The sequence below is a fragment of the Gallus gallus genome, chromosome 3, assembly GCF_016699485.2.
Source record: "Gallus gallus isolate bGalGal1 chromosome 3, bGalGal1.mat.broiler.GRCg7b, whole genome shotgun sequence".
NCBI lineage: Eukaryota > Metazoa > Chordata > Aves > Galliformes > Phasianidae > Gallus > Gallus gallus.
The window spans coordinates 91234905-91255216 of NC_052534.1; the positions used below are offsets into that span (position 1 = coordinate 91234905).

The 20312-nt window shown below is 41.3% G+C and overlaps 1 protein-coding gene across 5 annotated transcripts in view; it reads left to right on the forward strand.

The window, feature by feature from the left end:
• ERICH1 (glutamate rich 1) overlaps positions 1 to 17715 on the forward strand; it is a 94025-nt gene extending 76310 nt beyond the window's left edge. The window contains exons 7-8 of one of the 5 annotated variants that reach the window (XR_005858087.2): positions 3882 to 14674; positions 16510 to 16716. Coding sequence is in view for 2 of the 5 variants with exons in the window: in XM_015284836.4 (XP_015140322.2) it covers positions 14594 to 14674; positions 16510 to 16673 (245 nt within the window). In the remaining 3 variants the exon portion in view is untranslated. Of the gene's footprint in view, positions 1 to 3881; positions 14675 to 16314 lie in introns of those variants that run through there. The other 4 variants (XM_040697187.2, XM_015284836.4, XR_005858089.2 and 1 more) reach the window with 4 other exon arrangements.
• Positions 17716 to 20312: the final 2597 nt, after the last annotated feature.

A 20312-nucleotide genomic window follows, 5' to 3' on the forward strand; every position in this document is an offset into this window, starting at 1 on the left:
CTAATCCACTGTTGGATACAAGCGTGAGGATTTGTCAGAGATATTCATCTAACTTCGGCTTAGTCTCCCAACTTCTGCTGCTCATGGAGTGCCAAGCTGCAGAGGAGAGGCAGGTGGTATGAAGAACCAAAAAGCAAGCTGTGCTAACATTTTCTGCTGGAGCTAGAAATGTTATAGAGAAGCCCCATTTACTCTGCCTAGAGCTGTCACAGTCCAGAAGTAAGCAGGAGCAGATTCTCAGGAGGATCTTTATGAGACCAAGCTGCCTATGGGATTCCCACTTGTGTGCAGTGGTTCATCACTCTCACAGCTCCCTTTAGTCAAGGCTATATCACAGCCTGGCCCCAAAGCTGCACAACGGAGACACAAAGGAGTAATAACAGGATAACAGTGCAGCAACCAGCAAAGTCACAGTACATCCAATTAGCGTAGGAACTAAGCGTGAAAGGAAAAGGATTTTAAAACAACTTCTAACTAGAAGTACCACTCCTACACCAGCTGCAGGAGCCTGCAGTCAGAATGCAGAAGAGAGAACTGAAATGTTTTGTAACAGAAACTGGAAAAAAGAAAAACAACAATGAAAAGCAGCCAAAGAAAAGAGACATTCAGAGCAATACATTGGTTTCCTTTAATTATGTGAATCAAGCTGCTGAATGCACCTCTACAGATTTATTTGAGTAAAATCTGATTGCCCCAACCAGAATCTGACCTGTGACTGTAGAAACCCCTCACATACAAGCAGGTGGAGCCTTCTGCTCCCAAATTCTGACTCTGTGCTACCACAGCATTTGGCTTTTAGGGTTCCAAAAGGTCCTTTAACTCTCCCCTACACTTTTTAGGAGGGAAAAAAAAAAAAGCAGTGTTTCTGTCAAAATGCCCTGGAAACATCCATTCTTTCAATCCAGTTCCCTCATGCATAAGCAAAAGCTATCAAAGTTAAATGCCAAGCCAAGAATATTTCAAGTGTCCCTGTCAGAGCACCTGGGACACAAACGTTTAGCTGACTACTGTGTTTCTAGGTGTCCAGTCCAATTGCTCAGTAATTTGCAAGGCTTCTCTGCTGGATGTGTAAGGTAGCTCAGCCCCGTTCTGCAGAGTGAAAAGCAGTCTCAAACTACTTGGCATGTGCTGTATGATGAAAATCTGAGCGTAGCCAGGTCCTGGAAAGCAGCTGGAAACAATGACTTACCAAGGTGAGGTTAATGGAACGGAAGCAGAAATGGAGCTATGCATGTGTGAGTCTGGTATTTCCCCTGTAGGTAGTGAATCCCAGATCTGTTTTGCTCTATTTAGCAACATTCTTGTGAACTACCTAAGACTTGTACTTTCAGATGGGAGTGGTGAGAAACTTGGGAGGTGAAAGTCACAAAGTTGAGATGGCATTGAGCAAGTATCTCTAAGAGGATAGTCTTTTGAATTACAACTAAGGGTCTTTTGTCAACCTTAATGCAGAGCCAGTTGTCCAAGGCTGATCCAAATCATCGGATTTAGTTAGCCACAAATTATTGATGCTTTGTACTGCAGGCTTTTGAATAGGAATTTTTCTGTTTGAAGCCACAAAGTCCTTGTTACCTTCTTTTTTTGAGTCCCTCAATTTGTTGTTGTTATTCTTTGTGAATATACAGGATAAGTCATCTGAAAACCCACCCAATAAAGGCATTCTACACAAAGTTTCTGTTCCTTCTCTTCTCTAGTATTAAGTCTGAATCTCTGGACCTGGATGTTATCTCAGTGCATGAGATCGTGTGCTTGCATTGCCATCCATTATGCCCTGCAGGAATATTTACTTTCATTCCCAGTCTGGCAGCGTGTACTTGTGAGTGAGCAAGAGTCATTGCAGCTGAGCATTCTGTTCTGTGCAGTGCCCTCACACGGTGGAAATAACTGCATTCCAACTCTGAGTTCAAGAGCGTTGTGCAGCAGGATATTACTGTATAACTGTCAGTGTTGCTTTGGTGTAAAAGATTCCTCCAGGCACCCACAAGACAGATGGCTGTATTAGTCCATAGCCATTCAACTCTGTATTGCAATTGGAAGGAAATACAAACAAAAAATTCTAACTATCTCTACTAAGCAATTTTACAGCTGTCTATCTGAAATTAAAGCATCCTCTCTTGTTTGCTTTGCTTTTTTATTGTGATACATTTTTCGTAAGTACTACACCATGAGTATGTAAGCTTCCACTGAGCTTTTAATGCTCACAAAAAACACAGGGCACTAAGATCCAAGATCCGTGCTTCAAACAGTAGGAAACCAAGCACAGGAGGATTCTGCAGAACAGTATAAATTGGACGCTTTTTATAGGCCAGTGTAAAAAGCAGTCCCTTCTAGCAAAGGACTTTTGTATAAAAGCTGAGGATAAATTCCCGGTCCTGGTATTGGACAGACCAAGCAGAGGTGAAGTGTTACTAGACCCTGTGCTCATCAGTGCAGAGGAGATTGTTAAAGAGGTTAAGATTGGAGGCAGCCTGGGTTGCAGTGACCATGCTCTGATTGAGTCTGTGATCGTGAAGAATATGGGCCTGGCAAAAAGCAGAGTCAGGACCTTGAAGTTCAGGAGAGTGAACTTCCAGCCGTATAAGGAATTACTGCATGAGATCCCTGGGGAGATTGTCCCTGGGGACATCAGAATGAAACAGAGCTGTCAGATCTTTAAGGACACCTTTCTGAGAGCACAAGAGCTCTCCATCCCCCAGCATAAGAAATCAAGGACAGGAGGCAGAAAACTGGCATGGCTGAGCAAGGACCTGCTGGTTAAATTGAGGGAAAAGAAGGAAAAGTACAGGCAGTGGAAGCAGGAATGGGTGGCTTGGAAAGAATATGAGGATGTTGTACAAAAAATGTGCGGAGCTGTTGGGGGACCACAAAGATGATCAGAGGGCTGGAGCACTTCTCCTCTGAAGAAAAGTTGAGGGAACTGGTTTTGTTCGGCTTGGAGAAGGGAAGACTCTGGGAGATCTTATTATGGCCTTCCAGTACCTGAGGAGAGCTTATAAGCAGGAGAGAGAATGACTTTACATTGTCTGATAGTGATAGGACAAGGAGGAATGTCTTTAAACTAGAAGAGGGGTAATCTCAGAGCACCTCTTAGAGGATGTTGCGGCTCTGGCTCACATTGCCCAGGGAAGTTGTGGATGCCCCATCCCTGGAGGTGTTGGGTAGAGTCCTGAACAGTCTGATCTAGTGGTTGGTGCATGTTATTAAAAACACAGATTCACCATTCTCATTTGAACTGTTGTTTTATTTGTTCTGCAGCCCTTTTCAAATGAATTGGTTGCTTTCTTGACCCCTTACTGAGCTGGCATTTTCATAGAAATGCTATCTCATTTCCTAATGTTCTTAATTAGCCTACGTAGCTGTGTGCAAAGCTTTGCTATGCCTTACGTAGAATTTTGTCTGCCATTTTGTCACAAGTTGTTCATGATCAAGCTGTGCTTCTGCAGATCTGCACAGTCAGCTTTCAGTTGTAGTCACTGTAATAAACGTAGTGAAATCAGCAGTCTTTGTTCTCCCATTATTCATCACCTTTTTTCAGGTCACTCAGGACTTTGCTGAGCAGCACAGATCTTGGCATGAAGTCCCATAGGATTGCATTGGTGATTTCCTTCCAGTGGGACTCTTGCATTCCTGCTTTTGCTTTTGTGTCTTTTAATTGCTTTTTCATACAAATGAGGATCTTCTTAGCCCATGTGACCTCCTTTTACAAGTTGTTGGGTTTTTTTAATTGCTTTTTTCAATTTAAAAAAATCCAGCTTAGTACGCAGCTTAACCACTTATTATAAAGGCATTGGGCTTGTGAAATATATCTTCCCTCTGCTGAAGTTTTATGAACTCTTGCCCAGTATGTTTTCTTATGTGTCTGCTTATTCTTTTCCTTGCAGTGGTTACTACTGAACAAAGACATCAGGTGTGCTGGTCTCACAGAACCATGGAATCATGAGTTGGAAGGGACCCACAAAGGTCATCATGTCCAACTTCTGGTTCCATATAGGACCACAAAGGGGAAAACCTTTCCCTGGACCCATTGGCAGTGCTGTGCCTGTAGTTCCTCAGATCACCTTTGGATCCCTTTGTTAAAATCCATTTTACCACCATGCAGGCCTCCGATACTGACACAATTCCCAGAGGTTACACACTGCAGCTAGGCTAGCAGTTGTGTTATTTCATCCTTCACTTACTTTAGAGCTGTTAGGTGAATAGTGTCTGGTCCTAGTGATCCTTAGCATTGTGTCATGGGAGATACAATCTGAAGAGAGCAGTCAGTCCTAAGTCCATTGCGTCATGTTTAAATACAAGTGTTCACTACTGTTCCCCTCTTGTTTTGCTTTCCACCTCTAGGTAATTTAAATTCTGTTTTAATCATTTCTGTTTGGCCTCACAGGCTGACAGCCACAACACTTAATCAGAATAAAGACTGCATAATGAAAAAATAAACATTATAGAAATGCTGCTCCTTTGATTAATGATTTTTTCATGCTTTACCTCCTGCATAGATTGTTTTACACTCTACTGATGCTGATGAAAGAATCTTCCAGTGTTCACCTAGAGAGTTCACAACACAAGAAATGTACCTTTACTCAGGATTATGCCTAAAAATAGGTTACTGATCATGCTAAGTAGCCACAACTGTGCTGGCACAATGCCATTCCAGAAATAATAGAAGTCCTATTAAGGGATTAGAGCATTTAAATAGGAATACAGATAGTCATGGATGGAAACTGTATGTAATTGGCAATGTGAAGGCAATTACAAGGAAACAAAACAAGGGTATTTGTCAGAAAGTGCATAAGAACTTAAATTCAACTCAGAAAGTTTCCATGAAATCCATGTAATTTAACTTATAACTCTGAAGCATTTTCTGTTATTCTTGGAGGGCTACGGTAATTTTTATCTTACTATATTGCATTTTTAAGTTTTACAGGACAATTTACGGCCCTTTTTTATTTTACATGGGCTAATTCATTAGCATGTTGCACTGGAAACATGCAGCATGAAAATATACAGCATCCAGGCTTTTATATCTACCAGAACGGATCAAAGTATTTACATTTTCCAAATTAGAAACTATATGAGTGATACAGATCTAGAGATCCATTACTACCAAATGTGAAGAACATTCCTATCAGACCACTAAGGAAAACTTTAGACAAATAGTTTAGATACATGGCTCTATGCATGTCCAACCTTTTAGATTGCCTGGGCCACACTGAGTAAAGAAGAATTGTCTTGGGCTGCGTATGAAATATATCATGTAGCTAATGTATGTAAGTAACAAAATGTCTTTTTTTAATTACTTTTTTGTTAAAACATTTGAAAAAGAGGGCAAGAAAATCATAAAACTAGTGGGATGGGCATGTGTGATTTAGAACTTTTTGATGTTCTGATGCATTTCTTTACGCAGTAATGGTAAATTTCTATACAGTTCTGCATTTTAGAATAGCTCAAGCTTCACTGTTACTGTGATAGAACATGACTTTCAGAAGGATATTCATCAGGTTTTAGCAGGTAGGTCAGGTGCTTTGAAGTTTGAGTGAAGAAAAACAACAGCAACAACAACAAAACCCTTACAAACTGTCTTCTTGGGATTTATGACTCAATTTATAAAACCATATGGAATACAATAACCCACACATTTTGGGTATCTGAAAATAGTGTTTGAAAAGAGCAGAGAAGTACCAGTGTAATGGTTGACTGGAGTTGTGTACTTCTGTTGTAAATCAGTGCTTTAGAAGCAGAACTAAAATTATGGTCATGATTTGAGTGTATCCATATTATCCTGGAACAAAACCTTTTCCATTCAAGAGTCCTAGTACCCCAAACATCCTTACTGCAGATATTTTTTCATATTGGGGTGCTGCTCTGATATGAATTAAAAGTGTCCCTGGCTACAGAAAAGCAAGTTACAGATGGCAGTGTATAGACTAAGTACAGGACTTATTGCATATTAGGATCTTTCTCATACGTAAAATATCATGGTTCTTCACAAGCCTCCATTTGCAGGCATCACAGAAGATCTCACCCAAATACCTGCATTTCTGAAATTACATGCCAGAAGGCTATTTCTTAAGATTTCTCATTTGTGTGATTCACTTTGAAAACTCGACATATGTGTAATAGGATGTCAGTGTGGGATGTAGAGGAGGAGGAAAAAAGAGCCCTGCTCTGTAGCTGCACATGCATCTGCTCATATGCACGGATTTACTGATGAGAAAAGGTCTCAGCAGCAGCATAGGACTGGTAGGAATGATCTGTCCAGTTTCTTACAAATGGTTCAAATTCCAAAGGCTTTAGGCTGTGTGTATACATGTGTTGGATAAGTAACAACCTGGCAGGTCAGTATAGCTGTTTGCTGTGTATCAAGCTGCATTAGAGATCTGGAACACTATGTGATGGAGCCACTCACAATCTGAGACCCTCTGCAGATGAAGTGAGGGAAGTCTGTGAGACCATGCAATCTGACAGTCGAGCTTTCTATTGCATCAGCCACAGAGAGAACAAAGGACACAACATGAAGAGTTCTCATCACAGATTGTAACAAATTTTCTCATACTGTTTCTCACAGTGACGAACACCCACTGAGCGTTGACTAGCCAGGAGCACCTGTTCAGCCTGGCACACGAGCCAGTATGTGGTGGGTGTCCTGAGGTAGATGGAGTCTAGTGGACTTTGGGAAGGAGAGCAGAGTGAGGGGACATGCCTTATTCCTTAACAAGCTCCCCCCTCTTTGCACCATCTTTTCTAAGTGGGCGTTTCAGGCACTTCACAGGAAAGAGCCTGATGCCTTGTTTCTAAATGTGCTCTTGAGTAATGAAATGTCTTGTGAGTGCTGCCAGATAGATCCATAGGTCTGCCTTAAGTTTCCCTATCCAGATCAGCATTGAGACGGACGTTGAGGAATGGCATTACAGCATATGAATACACCCATCTTCTTCACAAACTGTCAGCATTGCACTGTATGTGCCTCCATTACACTACCTTGCTGAAGTATTTGCACACGCTCTGAATAGTGGGACTGTTGCAAGACAGTGCATTACAGCTCTCATTCCAGGGTTAACTGGGACCTCCAGGACCTCCCCCTGGAAGTTGGTTGACTTCTTGCCAGATAAGAACCTCCCCAAAATAATGGATGTAGACAAATCTCAACACCCGTGTAGTTCCCAGTCCAGTGAAAACAGCCCAGCATCTCTGGTAACTTAAAAGCAGCAAGCCAAAGTGCTCTTGTTTAAAAAAGATAGCCATTATTCTGCTATGGGTTTTAAGGAGTGGAAAAGCAGAAAACACAGCAGGGAAGTGCTTGTGCTGTAATATCACTTGCACAGCAGAGGTGGACAAGCTTCTACCCTCACTCCTCACCTTGCCCCTATCTGCTAGTTCAGTTTTCTGTTGCAGTCCAACCTCTGATTTCTGCAAAGCTGTACGAATGGTTACGGTAGAACCAAATATCAGAGCTGCCAGTGCTGTGAGCACTGCAGCACCTTTTTGAAATGTGCTGATTTCCATTAAGGACTTCAGAGCTGCAAGATCCCAAGTCTTCTCTCCGCCTTTTGCTTATTTTATTGGTTTGAGGTTTTCTGGTATTTTTTTTTTTTTCATTTTGGTTAAGTTCTTTTGATCTTCAGTTGTAAAATGAGTAAATATTTCTGTACTACTGTACATGTTAGCTACAGAAAAACAGGCAATACATTTATTCACTCAAATATTGTACAGAACCTCCCACGTTCTGGCGGGCAGTGGCTGTCTAATGGGGCTTGGGAGGTGGGAGCCCCAAAGATGCTGTACTTGTTCTTTGTGTCACATTGTATATCTCTTCCTGCAGGCCTTTAAATTCAGTCCTTCTCATTAATTGACTTTTCTACGTGTAGTGGGATATTCCATGAACCTCAGTGTTTGAAGACCTCCTGTGAGTGAGGGACAGTGGAGCTGAGATGCTGAGATCCACTAGCTGGGAACTAAGATAAAAAGTACAGTGCAAGGACAGCAATGTCTCTGCTCGGTATCTAAGAGAGGAAGCATTTGGTGATCCTAGGCTTTGAGGACCCTTTAATGGATCACCTTATCCCATCCGATATGTTGAAATAGCCCTTTGGGATGAGTCCTTGTGGTTCAGTATTCAGCAGGAGCAGCAGGAAAAAACAATCCAAAGCAGGTGAATTGATCTGCATGACTGATATGAAGCTCAGAAATGGCATAGGAGAAGAATTTGGATTCTCAAGATACTAAGGATTGTAGCACAGCTCTCTCTGAACAATATGCTCTACATGTACAGTGCATACTCCTCAGAAACCCTTGCTGCCTTGCCAGCATGTGAGCCTGATGACAGTACTTTCTAGTCATTCTACCAAAGCCAATATAGACATAGGCTTTATCAGACACAGGCTTATTCTTGTACTGCTGCTACTTTCTTTTGAATCACAGAATAATAGAATCATAGAATGGCTTAGGTTGAAAGGAACCTTAAAAGATCATCCAGCTCCACCCTGCCGCCCTGAGCAGGGCTGCCACCCACTAGATCAGGTTGCCCAGGGCCCCATCCAATCTGGCCTTTCTTTGCGCCTCTTGCCAAGTTCAGTTCCAGCTGGGCCTTGACCTTCCTGACTCCACCTTTACACAGCCTAGCAGCATCCCTATACTCCTCCCAGGTTACCTGTCCCTGTTTCCATTTTTCTTCTTACTCTCCAGTTTGACCAGCAGATCCCCATTCAGCCATGCCTGTCTCTTGCTTTCCTTTCCTGACTTCCTACACCTGGGAGTGCAGAGCTCTTGTGCCCTGAGGAAAACTCTGTAGGAAGGCAGCTAACTACAGTGTGCATGTAACCCTGCCTGGACTATTTCAATTGAATGCTGTGCTGCAGAAGTTCAGTGTAATATAAAGAAGAATGAGGATGAGTCATTTTGTTACTACGTCTTGTATTATTATGAATCTAAGAGTAATTTTTCTGAATGCTTTTACAGTGCCATAAAACTGTCAGCTCTTTGCTGCTAGGCACTGCAATAGGAGTAGCAGTGTTCCAAAGAATCTGCTTTTGTCATATGGTCCCCAGTGTCTGTGATTTAACACAGCTAATAATGAATCAGGTAACTACTACAGATTTATGCACCTGCTTTGTTACAGTACATGAGCTTTCCATGTTATACCATAAGGTCTTGCGGTACAGAAGAATAGCCAAATTATGTGTTAAAACTATTTTATCTGCTTTCTTTCTTGTAAAGTTTCAGAAACCCATCCTTCACCAGAAGCCGCCGTCTTTCTATACTTAATCTCCTCATGGCTGTATTTGTTTGTTAGCGCTGTATTAGCCTTTGGCCTCAGCAGCATTCCGCTTTCTCTGCTATTTGTTCCCTTTGTATTTGTAGGAAGTAATCGAATGCCTCCCAGCCTTCCTTTTGCAAGGTTGAACAAGATAATCTTGTATAAGTTCTTCAGGTAATATGCTGCCCTTCTTCGTACCAGGTTTACTTTGAACTCTCCTGTTTTAATCAAAGGAGAGCAATCCATGTGCCTGCATTTACACTGTTGATGTCTACATCTGAGCTTGCTACATCATCTCACTGTATTATCCATCATCACTTCTTTTCATTTACAACATCAATATGTCAAATAGGTAAATTGAAGTGGCTGTTCAGAGCAGCTAGTTCAGAGACAGGCATCTGTGCTATACAGGTCTAAGTTAGCAGAGAGGAATCCAGCCCACAAACGCATGCCAGAGGGTTTATGTGTTTGTGCTCTGTCTGTGCTACTGCCAGTGACAGCAATGCTAACCTATCTTTACTTGGAAATACTTAAAAAAGAAAAAGTTCCAGCGTCACTTTTCCTGTTTCCACAGTGGCATCCCAGTAACGTCTCTTGGAAGTCTTTCGAGACAATTCTTCTCCTTTCTTTTCTTTTTCTCTTCTTTGTATGCAATTTCTAACAGGTACAGTCTGCAGTAATTTCCAACAATTTTCTTTCACGGCAGAAGTTCTCCTTTCTCCATAGCAGAAATTAGCCTGATTTTCTGCTATTATGTGGGGGATCTTTGCTGGTAAATTTTTGTCTGTTGCTATTATTCTGTCCTTCAATGTCATCAAAGCAATGTGGGTAGGCAGGCCGCAAATACAGAAGTAACTGCTTGGCAGTGGAGCTGTGGGAAGTGAACTAGTCGATACACAGCATGAAGTAAATGAGTAGTTTATGCTGTTCCATTGGTAACTCCATAAGCCTCAGCAGCACATTCTCTTGCTACTGTCTATCCATAACCTTAGATGACTTTAAGGACTGAACAATTTACAGTTGTGATCTGTGCCTCAGTTCATCCACATAGTATTCCGCTCCTCTTTTATTGACAGCATTTCCTACTTCCACCAGCAACATATTCCAATACAGCTCCCTCATTTTGTGCTCCACAAAGATAGTACAGTGTAGTGCAACACTGTGGCTAACATTGTTCCTGTTCCTTGCCTGTCTCATCATCTTAAAATTCATTAACCACCTTCAGATCCCTCCTTAACACCGTGCTTTGCTGCAACGCCCACAAAAATGTGGAAACAGTCTGACTGAGAGTGAGCTGAGAACACTGCCACGCATGCCAAGCACTATATTTTCTTTGTTTCCCAGTGCTCCTCCATCTGTTGGCACCCACTTGTTTCTAAATGGATTGTAAGCACTTTGGGGCAGGACCACGGCCTTCTTCGATGAGCTCGTGGGGCCTAATCCTGTTACCATCGAAGAGCTGGGGTGTTTTTAAGTTACATTTGTCTCAGGCAAAATTCCTTTGAGTTTAGCTTTAATTTTTAAATAACACCTAGAATGATTTGTGAGGAAGTACTCTCAGATCTAATATCTGCTTAAGTAAAAAAAAAAAAAACCAAAAAAAAAAAAAAACCAAATAGTCATATGGTTGTGTATAGAGGCAACTTTATTGAGTTGTTTTCTTCATGTAATTCATTTGCACACAGAGACGGTATTTTGTATTTACTCCCATCCCATACATAGAGGTGAAGTGGAAGCCATCTGTGAGTTCAGAATCCTGACCGTATTCCTCCATCCAGGCCTATGTAAGGATGATGAATTTTGGAACGTAGTTCTTCAGTTAAATGTCTGAATTGCTTTCAAAATGGCAGTGGTGGGTTCTTGTGGGAGGTGACTGCTGCCATCAACATGTCTTTGCCCCCTTTTATTGCCATTGTCTGGGGGCCTAATAATTTGCCTTCAGAGAGTGTAGCGATAGGTGAGGATGCAGCACCAGCCTCAACAGCACATAGCACTCAGCAATAGCAGCATCATGAGCAAAAAGCACCAGCAGGAGTTTGAGCAGGTCCCACTTAAACCTGTGTCACTTCTTTAGGAGAGTGTTATGGGGGGATCTGTAGCACTGGAGAGGGGCCCTGGGAAAGCTGCTTGCTTGGGTCCCCTGTCACTTCTCTTCCCAATGGCCAATGAGTAGATTTCACTTTTCCCTATTTTTAGTTTTTCTCTTCTTCCCCTTTCTCTCTGGTTTGCATTTTTACTCCACATATTAGCCTTGGGGTTTGCTGGCAGCTGCAGACTCAACCGATGGGTCTTTATGCATGTGAACCCAACTCAACATACTTTGCAGAGCAGCTGTGTGTGGCTGCAGCTCTGTGGGTGAAAGATGCTTCTCTTGCCATCTGCTGTTCCTGTGCTCTGTCTCTTGAACACTACCAGCTTGCATTGCTCCTCTTTCCCTCTGCTTCAGGAAGGCTAAAGATGTGGTGAGGCACTGGCACAGGCTGGATGGCACAGGCAACCTGATCTAGTGGAAGAAGTCCCTACCCACACTAGGGGGGTTGGAACTAGTTGGCATTTGAGGTTCCTTCCAATCTCCAAGTATGTCCAAATAAGTTATTCGCCTTGGTTGACTCCTACTGCATTTAGGAAAGCAGCACATGCTCATCCTGAATTCATGGATTTACAGCAAGAAACATTTAATTTCATCACCGATTTCTCCTCTTAATGGAAATAAAACACAAGGTTGTAGATACGGATGGGTTGGATCAAAGAATTCCTCACCTTTAATTCTGGGATGGGGAGGGAAGGGAGGATGTCAGCATGTAATTTGCGTTTTGCCTGCTTGTTGCCTATTAGAAAACTGTCTGTCAAGCAGCAAAGGTGCCAGTAGATGAACGAAGTGAGCAGTCTGCTCTGCTAGCAGGATCCTCATGTATTTGCCAAGAGAGCAAATCTCTCTTGTAACGAGAGCCATGTGCTGCCTGGGGTTGTCTTGCTCTCTCAGCCCAACCTAGAAGTGACTGTGGCTGAGATGTGCAGGTCTGCAGAACTTCTGGCTGATGTGGCAATCATGGTTCCTTTCTGGGATGTGAACTTCCAAAGGAACTGAAGCAAGACTTCTGTTTGTTCACAGAGCTGAAATAACGTAGAAGCCAGGCATGTGGTTCTTTTAGAGACCTTGGGAAAGTCATACAGATTTTGGTAACACCTTCAATTACAGAAAACATTCTTCTGTTTAACTGTGTTGAGCACAGCCAAGAAATAACTTGTAAAAGATCTGTGGCATTCAAGGCATCCCGTTTCCCTTTCCTTTTATTTTCAGCAGAGATGCTGGATGGGAGGTTCTTCCTGTCTGAACACTGTGCCCCAGGAAGCCCTCCCCTCCACTGCCATTCTCTGAACTGAACAAATCACACACACAGGTACAAATGTGATTAGTAATGCATTTTGAGCTCTACTGAAATTGTGATACTGCTTTGAATATGAGCAAGGTGGGAAATTTAAAGGAAAAAATTTGCATTCCTTACATTTCCATACAAGTGCAGACCCTGAGGCTTTAGAACCTACTCTGGGCAGCAATCCTGGGTTCTTTTCTTGTACAGAAAGGATAACATTTGGCATACTGTGAGAAACAGAAGCAAGAAGAAAAGGCTTTGCCTTTTTCCAGTGTAGATTTTAATCTCAAACTTGTTTGTACAGACACAGTGACTTACATTCACTGATGCACCTTGTTTCAGTGGTGTCTCCTGTTATGATAATGTGAACCCGAATCAGGAAGAAGTCTTTCCATGAACTTCAGCGAGCTCCCCATTTTATGTTGATTGTTTGTCATTAATGCAATGTTTCCTACAGCTGAGATATGCAACAGTTCAGATTTAGCACAGGACTACTGTTCAAGTGTGTATTTTAAAAGGCCCAGATTGGCAATTTCCCAACGTCCTGCTTGATATTTAGATTTATGCTATAGAACTAGTGCAGCTTACCTTAGCTTTTCAGAGGATGAGACATAACTTCACTGATGCTAACAGAGTTCATACAGTATAAATGTGGCGTGGCAAAGAGAAAGGTGAAATCTACCTGCAGGCCAGAGCCTCAGAATAAAGTAGCATCACTCCCTTCTATAACATTAATTAAGCACCTGCTGTAAAGTAAATGAGTTATGATAATTCTTGATAACTGATATCACTGCGGAATGCCTAATGTAGAATATTTCTCCAAGTAGAAACCTTTCATTTTTCTGCTGGTTTACGGCAGGAACATTACTCCTAGAGCTTCAGAATGCCACAGTAAAGAGCCTGGAGGGGTGTAAATCAGCACTGTTCTGCCGAGCACTTCTGATGAGTGCTGACGTGGTCTCGCAGAGCACAGTGTTGCTGTGATGGTTGACATCTCCTGAAGATTTACCCTGCATGTTTAGAAGTGTGACTGTAACTGGAGCTGAATTGTGCCTTGCTATCCTTACCCAATGTTGCATAAATTGATAGTGAGAAAGAAGAGTTTTCTCATTACAGTCTATCAATGGAAGCTTCTTAAAGAAAGAGAAATTCATTCTGTAGATCAGATTTTACCACCCCAGGGGCTGAACTGAGTCCAACCTCACTGCAAAGGAATCGCAGTTAACAGAAAGTAGTACTGATAGTAAAAATAAATATTAGATTAGGTACTTTTTAGAGGTAAAGCTTCAGCAGTTGAAAAGGGAGGCAAGAACATGCATAATACCAGGTAAAGGAGATTGCTCCCAGAAAAGAAAGAGCTTATTTTTAAATGTGCCTCCAAATAACTCTGTTATATTATTAACACATCCTTTCAACTTGGGTCATGGCTGAATTAAGCTTCCTACACAGGTTGTGCTATAGATATAAACGTATACTCAAAGTCACATAAAAGCAATCCAATCCTATTTGCATTGTCAGTCCATGATACAAAATGCTGTAATGACCTCTTTTTTTAAGTCCAGTGCTATCTATAAAACAGGCTTAGGCCTTTTTGTTCTTAAAGAGGTCAGCTGTTGCTTTGCTTTCTTAATGAGCTTCAGACATTCCCAGAGAGCTTTCTAATATTGCAGACATACCTAGCCCCAGGCAAGACACTTGCAGCCTCTGCCAACACCTAAGCTTTGCAGACAGATCACATGTGACAGGTTATGCAACTCAGCTGGGCTTTATATACGAGTTCGATGTTAGCATTTAAGGAACTTACAGGGAAAAGAGCTCCAGGTAAGGAGAAAATGTTTGCATATGTTGCTTCTTGGAGCACCCTGGCACTCCAACAAAGCATATTAGATTTAATCTTCTATTTCATTTGGAGGTCAGTGTAAAAAAATCCTTGGGAATTAGTAATGTTTTCTGTCTTCTAAAATTGCAGGGACTGAAATTCAACAAAGACTTAGAAATAATGGTTATCCCTCTGCGGAGAATGACACCTGGGTATATAAGGTTGCTGCAGGTATGAAAATTCCAACGTTTTTTCTGCTTTTAATTAGATCTTTGAAATACCAGTATTTTTCTTGCTCAGATGGATTTTGTTTCAAATTATTGCCTGACCAACCCGAGGGAACCCTGGCTTCTGTTGGGTTAATATTCATAAAAACTCAAAGAGGTCTTAATTAAGCCTCTGCTGGAAAGTAAATGAATTATGATAATTCTTGATAATTGGTATGATGCTGGAATACCAAGTGCGGGGTACTTGGAAGGAGCTTGTGTTTCTGCAGTGCCTAAACTAAAACTACTTCTCTATCATTTTAGATTGTGTGTTTGGGGCAGTAGGAAAACATTAATAGCAATGAGAATGGTGGGGTTCTGAAGAACTTGTAATAAGTTCTCAGTAAAGCAATTCAGCCAATTTCTATGATTATGATCGCAGAATCATAGAATGGTTTGGCTTGGAATGGATTTTAAAGACCATCTAGTTCCAACCCCTCCCTACTATGGGCAGGGACACCTTCCACTAGATCACATTGTCCAAAGCCCCATCCAACCTGGCCCTGAACACCTCCAGTAATAGAGTATCCACAGCTTCTCTGGGCAGCCTGTGCCAGTGCATCACCACTCAAGAGTGAAGAATTTCTTCCTTATGTATAAGGACATAAGGATGATAAAGAAACCTGCAATAGTATTGAGCTGCCCAGGGAGGTGGTAGGCTGACCATACCTGCAAATGTTCAAGAAGTGTTTAGATGTTGTACTAAGGGACATGGTTTAGTGGAGAAATATTGGTGGTATGTGATCAGTTGTACTGGATAATGTTGGAGGTCTTTTCCAACATTGGTGATTCTATGACCTCTGAAATGCTGAGGGACCAGAGTATTCATTACTAAATGAAGAAAAAATAAGACAGAGAAAATACTTTAAATCAACTAAATAATTAAGAATAAAACACTCATAGAAAAGATATTATGAAGTAGGGTATATTCCTTATTGTATGCCACATTCTCATGTATACTGAGTGTTTATATTCCTTTGTTAGATAATCTCACAGCTGTTGAGCAATGTTATCTGTATTCAAAATCATAGTCTGTAGTGGTTGAGAGGTGATACAGCTGAGCTACAGATACTGTGTTTCAGTCCTAGCAACGGACTTTCACTCCTCTCTACGTATCTTTTGATATCAACTTACATAGTGATATCATCTGGAATTCCTTTTGTTTGTACTTACGCCCTTGCTAAAGTAGCCACACCGTTAACCACAGTTGAGCACTGAGCTCTGATTATTTAAGCTCACACAGAAAACATCATAGAAACTGGAAGCGAATCTTAGGTTCCTTGAAATGGGAACTTTGCGGATCATTTCAGTGATGCCATGCTTTCCATCCAGTGATTGCAAAAGGAAAGCTTAAAGAATGAAGGCTTTGTGCAAGAAATGCCACACCTAGGAAGATGCACAGTATGTTTTAATTCACGGTGTCAAGATGTGTAAGAAATTGTTTTGCTTTATAGAGAATCCATGCAATTATGTTCCACCTTCTTGGTTGGTGTATCGCATACTTCCATGAGGCAATTAATTTCTTTTCTTATTGTCACTCTGAGAATTGGTAAATAATGAACTTTTTGTCTTTACTTTGATTGGCATTTCCTGCTGCTTTGTCAGACTTGAAGAGTTTGTGTGGAAGCTTGTCTGTTTGGTCCAGCGCTACCTATGGAGCTAAGGAAAGATGTTACTGATCCCTTTTAGCTTCGCTTTCCTGGATTTATAACTAACATTCTGGGGAGCATCATTGGATTAGGAGCTTTTCTGTTGAAATCAGCAGAATCAGCATAATAACTTGCCCTGTTTTCCCTATAGACTCAAGCTGCAGGAAAAATAGTTATCAACTCATCAGACGTACTGCTGCAACGGGCAGCCTTGCTCCTGGGCATGTTTGGGATCAGTCTCTCCAGCTACAGCACACACCAGCTGGCTCAACAGAAGAGACTTTCCGTGACCCTTTAAGCTGCGCTGGGATGTGACCCGACAAATAAATGCTTGTGTCAGAAATGCTGACAAGTAGCTTTTCTGTCTCCGTTGCTGGTGTGGAGGTAATGAGACACGTTACAGCCTCAATTTCTACATGCAGAGTTAAAAAGATGAAAGAATACAGGCTTCTTCAGGGGAAAAAAAAAAGTATCATGACTGATGGAAATCAGATATCCAAGAACTTGTAAATACAGTGGATCTCGGTGGTCTCGTGACGTCCCTTCCAACCCCTGCAATTCTGTGATTCTGTTTGTTATCCAGCATATACATAAAGAGACGTCCAAATGTATATAATACAGCTTACATTAGAGTAGATGTAAACAGATGGATGAGGGTGCCATGCTTATTTAGCATCACCTTGCTACAGCTTTTGCAAATTGACTCCTATACAAAGACTGGTTTTGAGAAGGAAAGTCAGAAACAATATATTCCTCATGATAAGAGTCAAGCCAGATAAAGAGAATCTTTTGTAGGCTGTTTGTACTTTCATATCTATGTGAGTTACAGGAATTGTGCGCTCTAACCGTTAACATTGAAACTCAAACTTTTTTAATGCCTCTTGTACAGAAATGTGTGTGCGTTGTAGCACACGCTGATTTCTTTGTGCAACAGCAGAGATGGCTGAAGGCTCCGCCATCAGTACACTGCTGGAAAGGAACCATGACAGCAGTCCGGATGACTCTGTGATTCTGTACACAAACCCTCTAGTCTAGAAAGCACCAGTAAAAAATTTGGGTTGAGTTTTGTTGTAGAGTTAAACGTCTGATTGTATTCCTCTGCAGAAAGCCCTCATCTCAAAATATACGTGCTGATTAAAATAGACATTAGCCGTCCTTCCTTTTCCCATTTTCTTGTTCCTCTTACTCAATATAATAGCTTATTCAGGAATGTTCTGTTACTGTCGGTTAGCATTTTTCCAACTGTTTCCAATGCTCTGTGTAAACATGGCTTTGTAGACTCTTCCATGCATATGTTACTGTTTGAAATCCTTTGTTCTCACTTAATAAATGCAAATATATTATTTCAGTGTTTAAATTTGTTTCTTCTGTCAACAGTATTTATATTCAACCACTAAGGGGCATCCTTCACAGCTGAATGCTCTGTAGTCTTCAGATTGCTCAGCGCAACATTACAAACCACACATGGAATCAGGTGGAAGTTCCTACCTGTCCTTTTCAGGATTGTTCTGGCTCCTGTTTCCTATTGTCACCCCCTCCAAGAGATGTCTGTCTTTCTCCTACCACTGCGTATAAATTGAAGTTTAGAAAAGGCTATTCTTTTACAATTTGGTAGGACCCAAATTATCTCCATCTTCTACGGCCTTCTGTTTATGTTTAACACTAAAAGTCATGGAATGGAATATTCCATCTTCTGCCTTCACCTACAAGAAAATATTTTAGAGGACTGTTTTGACAAAAATAAGTGACAAATCTGGAAAGCGTTTAATCACATTTACTGAAGATCCATAATGGGACACCTCCCTCTCATACGAGCTCTGTATGGCTTTCTAATCAATGCACATCATCTTTGTGAGCTGTGTTTTTTATCAACTATTTTGCTGCTCCCATGCAAGGTGAATGCAAAATCAGTAGCTGTTATCCGTTCCATTACTATGCTAAAATGAACTATTCTGTTAGGTAAAAGCTAAGTATAATAACATGATGCAATTTTTAAATATAATCACAGTAGGATTGTCAGAAGGTATACTAGAACAAAATAAAAGAATTGATAACTTGACCAGGGATGCATTCTCATTTTATTGCATCATGAAGATGGAGCTCATGAGGGCCACGTGTTTCTACCATGAGAACTGCTTTGAATAGGTTTGGAGATTTTATGTGAGACCGATGAAAATGACAGACAGAACAACCCTGGCAATAGGTGAATTGGACTGTGGAGAAGTCAGAAGAGGTGTGGGACTCAGGAGCCTCAGGAACACGCAGGAAGGTGTAATGGACATTAGTTACAGAATTAATACATTTATGCTTGATGATGGTGATTTAGATCTAGACTAAAAATCATCTTTAGGTGAAAAACTCAGACTCCATCCAGCAGTACATTTCTCTTGAGATGTTTTCCTTGGCAGATCTGGCATGGTCCTGTGGATTCTTGGTCCCACAGGAGGGTCAAGATAAGAGTGTCAAAGCTGCATATCCACTACAGGAAGGGGTCTAAACTCAGAATTTTGACAAACTAAAGCTGCTTTCCTTCTAGTTGCATATTCACTAAGGACTCCCCCTTTCTCAGTATACCACCTTCTGTTCTTGGGCCCTACCTTAGTTTGCCACTCTTATAGGCACCTGATTTCAGCCTGTGGAATCCCATATGAGGCATGGCTCCTAAAAGCTGGGCAGGACACCACTCCATACTGCAGCTCCCAAGCAAAATTGGTCCTTCCAGATCGGAGCGTGCCAAACTTCACAAGTATGTTTACATTCTGTTGAAGTCAACGGGGCATTCAAGGGGCATCCTTCTATCCTTTGCCAAACGAAGGTATTTAATCTCTTCCTTTGTCTACCCCAAAAAGCATTTACATTTTAAACATATTTGTACTTTTGTTTCTATGGATTTTACTTCAAAACTGTCAGCAAGTCCTCAGCAACTGAAAGCTGATGGAGGGTGGGAGCCTGGTGAGCTTGGGGAGGATAATGCTGCTTACTCAGTTCTGTGAAGCTTTTAAGAAACACCAGCAGTGGATTTCCTTTGGCACATAAGTTGTTATGTTTGTGAAATTATGCTCCAGGAAATACTTCTTACTTTTGCTAGCTTGTAAAAATATTGTAACAGAAGTACTGTTGAAGCAAGTAAATATTAGACCTTCTTCACAAATACACTTTAAAAGTAATTTCATAAAACGTATTTTACTACTTTTACCTCACAGATTGGACAAATATCTGTTAATGTCTCCTGATGCCAAAAAATTTAACTAAACAAAACCATTTCTTTCAGCAGTAGCCTCTCTGCTTTGAGTTATGTCTTGATACATCAGGCTAATTACTTCATTCTTTGAGGAGTCCTGGGGGATTTTGTAACTGCTGGGTTTGTATGTCCTCCTCCCAGAGTCAGGTGAAATGGAAGGTATCAGAAAATCGAACATCTTTGGTATTCTTTTCAAATAGATGTAGCATAGACTGGAAAGGTTTGTGAGAGAAATGGCATTGCTGATACAGATCAGGGAGTATTCGAGCTTGGCCTTTTGTGCTAATAAAGTCCATTAAAGTCGCTTGAAATGGCATGTTTTATGAAAAACTTTCACACATGTATAGCCAGTTATCCAAACACAATTTCTGTCTTCTTCACACCGGGACAGACAGCCCAGGACAGCTCCTCAAGGTAACACTTTACTAAGAAGAGTATAAAATGCATGCAACATCTCTGACGTCTTTTCCCAGATCTTCTGGAAATTGTGTTTCTGCATCAAAGTTCCCACTCTAAAGCATTGCTATCTATGAAGCTAATCTCTAGCTTTGTGGAGCTGCAGACCGTGCATTTCCAGATACGCCACAGACCAAGAAATTGAGTACTTAGCAGCCAGCAGTCACTGGTCACTTATAACACTGTGATTATGTGATTGTGACTCTGAGCCTTTAATCCGCATATCAAAGAAAGAATGAAACCAAACCCAGAGTTCT